General features: G+C 43.0%; 2 protein-coding genes across 2 annotated transcripts; both read left to right on the forward strand.

The window, feature by feature from the left end:
• The first annotated feature begins 680 nt into the window (after positions 1-680).
• Positions 681-1,646, forward strand: LOC101560593 (olfactory receptor 5AN1-like). Its single transcript, XM_004646912.1, has one exon. The coding sequence runs from the start codon at positions 681-683 to the stop codon at positions 1,644-1,646; it is 966 nt and encodes a 321-aa protein (XP_004646969.1).
• Positions 1,647-6,919: 5,273 nt separating this feature from the next.
• On the forward strand, positions 6,920-7,415 carry LOC101560991 (histone H3-like centromeric protein A). The gene is made up of 2 exons (XM_012512860.2): positions 6,920-7,186; positions 7,265-7,415. The coding sequence occupies exons 1-2, from the start codon at positions 6,920-6,922 to the stop codon at positions 7,397-7,399; spliced, it is 402 nt and encodes a 133-aa protein (XP_012368314.1). The 3' UTR covers positions 7,400-7,415.
• The last annotated feature ends 361 nt before the right edge of the window (positions 7,416-7,776 follow it).

Here is a 7,776-nt window from a genome sequence, read left to right on the forward strand (position 1 = left end):
TGAAGAAATTATATAAAAGACATTTGTTGAAAATTTCATAAAATATTAACAGTATAAGTAATTCTCTGTAAGACAGAAGAAGAAAATTGTAACTCTACTAAGAGAACAAGACAGAGTAGAAGACATTTCAAATTTATTTTAGAAGGGTTCCACCTGCACACCCAGGACTGCAAATCAAGATATACATGATGAATTATCAGAAGCCTGTTGAGACACATTTTAGTTCAAGCAACATCCTGTACTCCAATTTAATAACAAGCATTTCTATGGCATTTTATTTTCTTTTCCTGTGGCTGGCTCAGCGCACCCTGGGGCGGGGCGGGCACGGCATGTGGTGTGGGGGATCCAACTGCAGGCCCTGCGCTTGCCTAAGCTTGCAGATACAGGTGTTGTAGCCTGCTGAGCTACCTCGCAAGCCCTTCTATGACATTTTAAAGTACTAGTCATCTTAACCCCTGTAATTCTCACGAGACTTCCTAATGAATGGATAACATGCACCACAAAATGAGATCTTGAAAATTTGAAAAGAGGGGTCTTTCTGCAGAGAGACAGAGACATATTTCTGTTTTTCTGGTATGCCCTGTTAAAAAAAAGATTTAAAAAATGGTTTTTTATACAATTGAACCAGAGTCAACAATGCTCTTTCTTCTTTTCTCCCTGATATTAGGGGCACTGAGGCAATGACTGTGGAAAGGAATGTCACAGAGGTCACCCAGTTCATCCTCCTGGGATTCTCAGATTTCCCCAGAGTCACACCACTGCTCTTTGGCGCATTCCTGCTCATCTACATTACAAGTCTGACCTGGAACCTGTCGCTCCTTGTTTTAATAAGGATGGACTCCCACCTGCACACACCCATGTATTTCTTCCTCAGTAACCTGTCCTTCATAGATCTCTGCTACGTCAGCTCCACAGTGCCCAAAATGCTCTCCGACTTCTTCCAGGAGCAACAGACTATCACCTTCATGGGTTGCATTACTCAGAACTTCATCTTCTCTACAATGGGACTGAGTGAATCCTGTCTCATGACAGCCATGGCGTATGACCGGTATGCTGCCATTTGCAACCCGCTGCTCTATTCCTCAGTCATGTCGCCCACTCTCTGTGTCCAGATGGTGCTGGGATGCTACACAGCTGGACTCACAGGTTGTTTGTCTCAAATATGTGCCTTGCTTCAGCTCCACTTCTGTGGCCTTAACGTCATCAGGCACTTCTTCTGTGACATGCCCCAACTGCTAAAGCTGTCCTGCACAGACACGTTCTTTGTTCAAGTCCTCACTGCTATATTGATAATGATTTTTGGCATAACAAATGTCCTGGCTATCACCGTTTCCTACGGCTACATAGTCCGGTCCATCATGAAGATCACGTCGGCTACAGGCAGGTCCAAGGCAGTCAACACCTGTGCTTCTCACCTGACAGCCGTTTCCCTCTTCTATACTTCCAGCATCTTTGTGTATTTGAGTTCCAGCTCTGGCGGCTCCTCCAGCTTTGACAGATTTGCATCTGTTTTCTACACCGTGGTGATCCCCATGTTGAATCCCTTAATTTACAGCCTGAGGAACAAGGAGATCAAAGCTGCCTTCCAGAGGTTGAGGAAGAAGATGGCCTGCTGCTACTTAGGGTCACAGATCTGGGATTGCTGACCCATTTGGGCTGTCAAACTCCCCTTTATATACAATAATGTGCCCATCAGTGGGACGCTATCATCCTGACTCTGACTCTGAGGTAAAAGGTAAAAGATTTATATGATCTGAAGAGAAACCAGAGTATAACTCTGAGGAACCCTCTTTAGAAATGGACAATATTAAGGGCCAGGCAAATAGCTTAGCAGATTAAAGCACCTGCAAACAGGCACATGGGTCAGGGGTTTGATCCCCGGGCCTGTCATGCTGGCCCCATCCCCAGGGCACACTGAGATGGCAATTGAGACTGGGCGTGGTGGAACACACCTGTAATCCCAGCTCTTGGGAGGCTGTAAACAGGGACTGATCTAGTAGTGAGAACCTGAGCACCCTGTAGACCCTTCTCTAAAATTCAAAAAGAAAAAAGAAAGAAATAGACAATATTGCAATATCAATCAGTAGCTGACCACAATACCCAGTATCATTATTCTGGAAGTTCATTGTTTTCATCCTACGTATTGTGTTACCTCATAATTTGTTCATGTGGCCACAGGTGTTTGTGAGAGAGTAAGGCTTAGAAACTTTACTTCATTTACTACTAACTTTGCAAACTTCTCAGTCTCAAGGTTTCGCCACTGAAGTACCAACCTCTGCAGAGCTTGCCATGATCTGGAAAAATTCTCTTGTAAATACTGTGATGGAGCATCACAGAGACACAGCGGTGACGCTGATCGTGCTGTGTCTGAAGGTGTGCAAGCACACGCAGGCTCTAACACTGGAAAGAAGCTAAGACTGGCCTCGTTGTGCTTTCTAGAAAGACCACAGGGAGGGAGCCAAAGTTCATCTGCAGCACAGACTGCGGCAGCTTTCGTTGCTAACCGTCTAACAAGGTTTTGTTGGTATCCTTGTACCCTTCAGCTGATGTCTAAATAAAGAAGAACTGATCTAAACCACGGAGTGATAGAAAGAACGGTCTGATCTTTTCAGTACACTGAGTTATTTTGTTAATTTCATTTTTGAATCTAAACTCCAGTGAGGATTTACGATCAAAGATGACATCCAAGGTCGACATGACATCCAACTGCAATATCATTTGTAGAACCCTGATCTCTTTCACAATTTCTTCTTAAATCTAAAAAATTTACCCTTGGTTGACATAGCCCAAGAGCTAATACAATAAGAGTGTTTCTAATATTTCAAGGATCTCTTCATGTTTGCTATAAAAAAAAAAGTGTGTGAAGTGAGTGCAAGAATATGGTGACTGAGAATGGTGTGAATTCCTTCAAGTCATGGAGAATACACACAAATGTAAGAAACTGATGCACATTTTTTCATGACACTTATTTTCAATAATTTGTGTTCCAGAGTTTTAAGGAGTGTGAAATAATACGATGGATAGGAAGGAGTGACTGGCTTTCATAATAGTTCACAGGAAGCCCCAAGACCTCAGACGCGGGGATACAAATAACTCTTTGACCCCTGATTCCGTGTCCTTTGCATATGTACTCTGTAGCAGGACTGCCAAATTACTTAGAATGTCCACTCACGTTATTGAGGAAATCTCGAGCTGCTTTCCATGATTATTCTATTAATGACTGTTCCCACCAGCACTCTAGGGGATCCCTCTCCCCACAACCTCACCACACTTGTTACTTCATCATGTTTCATACTCGCCATTCTAACTTCTTCCTACACATGATGGTGGATGATGTTAAGCTTTTTGTCATATTTCTCAAAAACTTCTCGTGTGTTTCACCAACTGCTTAATGTGGTGGTTTGGACATTTCCTGCTCTTTAGCTTGATTAGTTCGCTTATGTACTGTGGAATAGGCGTGTGCAGATGTCAGCTGTGAGTTGAAAATATACTCCATTGTGCACACCATCTCTTCATTCTCTTGAATTCGTTTGCTGTGCGCAAGTTCTGTAGCTCAGGATAACCCAACTTGTGCAGCTTTCTTTGTGGTGATTCCTTTAAGATTTTGCTCTTTAACTCATTTTAGACCAATGACAGCTCTTCTTCAGTGATTTTTCTGGGAGTTTCATATTTTCAGATCTTAGTATTAACTCTGTTATCCATATTGAGTTCATTTCTTACATATGAAGAGAGATCAGCCTATAATTTCATTTTTCTGTATGGGAATTCCAGTTTTCTTGCATCTTTTGTTGAAGTCTTACTTTCTCCGTTGTGTGTTCTGCTTTTTTAAAGAGAATAAATCTTTTTTTTAAATTACAGAATTTCAAAACAAGATGATAGGAAGCCAACAATGTTGTGCCATTGTATATGCTTATCTTCAAGCAGTTGCTCATATTACCAGACAGGAGCATGCAAAATAAAGCATTAACTGTTCCTTTCTATAAACCAGTAGAATTTAGCAGTACTGATTTTTATATATTGATTTCATATCCTGCTACTAGGCTGTATTCATATGTAGATCTATGAACTATTTCTTAGGGTTATTATAGTGCTTTTTAACATATCTGAGCGCATGCCATTACCTGTAAAGACAGAAGATTTAATTTCTTCCTTTCTAGCTTTGGATACCTTTTCTTCCTTGGTTACTCTTGACTTCTCTTCCTAAGAATCCCAGTACTATGCTGAACAGAAGTGATGAGGGCGGCTATCCTTCTGGTTCAGTCCATTGTGATTTTAGCCATAAATTCTTCATATGACCTTACTTGTGCTGAGGTGTGTACCTTCAGTATCTAACTTGTTGAGAATGTTCATGAGTAAATAATTTTGACCTTCATCAGCTAGTACTCTACAAAGATTCACTGCTCACATAGCTTCTGTCCTCCATTCGTGAACATGATGCCTCTCGCTTATTGACTCGCACTTACAGAGCCACCGGCGTATCTGTAGGATGAATTCCACTTAATCAGGACAGATGATCTTTTTAATCAAAGTTCTCCTGGTACCTGCTTACCATACGCAGTGATCATGTGTGTTTGGGGAGCTGAGGCCTACACGTATGACACACTTTTCACACTCGTGTCCTCCTCCCTCCCACTTCCTCTCCACCCTTCTGCTCACTCCCTTCCCACGTCTACAGAGCCTCACTCTCTGCTTAGCAACGCGGTTCTCGCGCACTGCCTTTCAGTGGCTTCTCTCTGGGTCTCCCAGACAGGAGAAGCAGCTTTTGCGGCTCATTTGTTTCACTCAGTATCATGGACCGAGAGCCATCTGGTTTTCTGCAGATGACTCAAACCTCTCCGTGCTCATAGCTGACCAGTACTCTGCTGTGCATACCTACCACATTCTCCTCATGCAGTCATCGGCTGATTTGCGTAGAGCGCACTTCCACGGCTTAGTTGTGAGTGGCAGTGCTATAACCATGGATATGCACTGGATGTACCGTGATGTCTTCGGTGCCTTCGGGGAGGTAACCAGGAGAGAGAAGACTGCCCGACAGAATTTTTAATTTTGGGGTGGGGGGTTGTTTTTGAGGAATCTCCGTACTGAAGTCCGCAGTGGCGGTACTACTCCATGTTCCCACTAACACAGTGGAAGAGTTCCTCTTTCTCTCCAACCTCGCCCGCATTCCTGGCATCTGAAGTCCCTGATAATGACCCGACCCACCGGAGTATGGCGAGATCTCAGCGCTGTTTTAATTTCCACTTCGCCAGGGACCGAAGAAGCTCAACTTTACTTCAAGTTACGGGCCGTTTGCATTTCTTCTGCTGCAAAGTATGGTGCATGTTAATCATCCATTTTACTGAGTCTTACATTTTTGGAAGGAGAGCTTTTTTTTTTTAAGCTCTCTCCAAATTCTAAGTAATAGCCCTCTAAGGGATATCTAGCAAAAACTTTTTTCCCCCATTTTGTAAATTGTCTCTTCACTCTGTTGTTCTTTCACTTGCTGTACAGAAGTTTTTTAATTGTTACAATTACACTTGTTTATTCTCATTGTTATTTCTTGTGCAATTGGAGTTCTGATCAGGATATCTTTGCCTGTGCCTATGTCTCCAAGAGTCTTATCAATTTATTCCTTTAACAGCTCAGTGTTTCAGCATGTATATGTAGGTCTTTGCCTCATTTTGATTTGATTTTCATACCAGGTGAGAGATGTGGGTCTATTTTTTTCTGCATGTGGATAACCAATTTTCTCAACACCATTTATCAGGAGGCTGCCTTTTCTCTATTGTATAATCTTACCCCCTTTGTTGAGCATGAGATGGCTGAAGGCACTTGGGGTTGTTTCTGCACCCACTAACCTGTCCCGTTGGTCAACAGGGCATTCTGTTTTTGTGTTAGACTTCAGTGGTTTTCACTGCAATGTATCATGGAGAAGTGCTTTGTTGATCATGGCTATGTGGGATTTTAGATCACTTGTTTACCTAGAAGTCGAGTTCGTTCCTTACCTGGAATATTTTCTGCTATGGTTTTGGTAAATAAATGTTTTCAGTTTTGATACTATCTTCTAATTTTCCTCTGCATTGTGTAATTTGTAGTTGTGTTTCATGTTTTGGGTTCTATGATCTCTGTATTATGGATAGTTTGTAATAAGGAGACAACTTCCTTTGTATTTCCATTTTGTAGCGCAGCTTTTCCTCTCTGATATGACAACATTTCTCAACTTTTTGCTTTTTTCCTTTATTGTGTTTTGGCCCTTTCTTTCCATTCTGTCTCAGTGTGCCAAACATGTCCATTGTGTACTGCAAAAGAACATCACTGAGCTCTGGAGATGCATAAAAACCATGTCTAATGTACTTATGATAGCAGTTTTTATAGATTGTAGCACAAAATTATAGGTTATCTTCACAAATAATATAAACATGAATTAAAAAAAATAATCAGAACTACTTATGAGATTTTACTAGAAACAAACATCAAAAGTGAATACAGGGGCCAGGAAGATGGCTCGGCAGAGTAAGAGCTTCCCTGGCAAGCGCAAGGGCCTGAGTTCAATCCCTGGTTCTGGAAAAAAAAAAAAAAAAAAGTAAAGTGAAGAAGAAAAAAATGAATAAAATGATAAAAAAGTGAATACAAAAGTATTTTTCTAGTGATCAATGATGTATAGTGTGCCTGAGGAAAGACATGGAGAGAAAACATTTTCTCAGGCTTTCACAGACAGCAAGTTGGTCAAGCAATGACCGTGATTCATCCACATGGCTGACACTGACAAAGGATCTATAAAATGTGGTACAGAGATTCAGGGTACATCCTGAGGGGATTTGATTGACCTTGTCAGATACAAAAGTTACATTTCTTGTTATATAGGTCTTGCTTTATCTTGGTCTTAACAATCCAGCAGAAAAGTATAAAAATGAAGTATAAAATGTAAAGCCATATTAATATGCTGAGCCCTTGGCACGCGCTACGGCCTCTACCGGTGAGCCCGAGGAGCCGCGCCCCAGACCCTCCGCAGCCCGCCACGGCCCCGCGCTGGCACCGCAAGCCGGAGACCCCGAGGAGGCGCTCCCCGACCCGCAGGACGCCCCGGCCCAGCACCTCAGGTGCCACTGTCACTCGGCGTGTTGGGCACTTCACCTGGCTCCGAGAGATCCGAAAGCTACAGAAGAGCACAGACCTCTTGCTGAGGAAGGCGCCCTTCAGCCGCGTGGTAAGAGAAATATGTGCTAAATTCACCCGCGGTGTGGACTTCAGCTGGCAAGCTCAGGCCCTGCTGGCCATTCAAGAGGCCGCGGAAGCATTTTTAGTTCACCTCTTCGAAGATGCCTACCTCCTCTCCTTACACGCTGGCCGAGTCACTTTGTTCCCCAAGGATGTGCAGCTGGCCAGGAGGATCCGCGGCATTCAGGAAGGACTCGGCTGAGGGGTGGCTGCATCTCCAGAAGTCCTTCCTACACAACAGAGAAAGACTGCGTGGCTTCCCCTGCAGCAGAAGTGCTGTAGGGACAGCCAGCAAGCACAGCTCTGAGGGCCTGAGGAGCATTTGCCGAGAGAAGGCTGTTCACCTTTAGTTTGTGAGTGACTCATATGACTGCTCAAGGATTCTGAAGACATCAGATCTGCTTTGTTGTGGAAATAGGATATTTACTTATTGTTTTAGATTTTTCTGTACTATGCACTTTTTACCATATGTAAATTTATACTTTTATTTAAAATATAAGGGAAAGGGACCCAGGAGTTGGCTCATGGAATGAGCGCTTTCCTGGTGGGCCCAAGGGCCTGAGTTCAATCCCCGGTTCC

This window comes from Octodon degus, unplaced genomic scaffold (assembly GCF_000260255.1).
Source record: "Octodon degus isolate 3935 unplaced genomic scaffold, OctDeg1.0 scaffold00283, whole genome shotgun sequence".
NCBI classification, from domain to species: domain Eukaryota; kingdom Metazoa; phylum Chordata; class Mammalia; order Rodentia; family Octodontidae; genus Octodon; species Octodon degus.

What these genes read in the sequence shown, in the direction of transcription:
- LOC101560593 (XM_004646912.1), top strand. Translation starts at nt 681, where the DNA reads ATGACTGTGGAAAGGAATGTCACAGAGGTCACCCAGTTCATCCTCCTG.
- LOC101560991 (XM_012512860.2), top strand. Translation starts at nt 6,920, where the DNA reads ATGCTGAGCCCTTGGCACGCGCTACGGCCTCTACCGGTGAGCCCGAGG. An exon ending in AGGCGCCCTTCAGCCGCGTG is followed by an intron (nt 7,187 to 7,264) that starts GTAAGAGAAATA and finishes GCCATTCAAGAG; the next exon opens with GCCGCGGAAGCATTTTTAGT.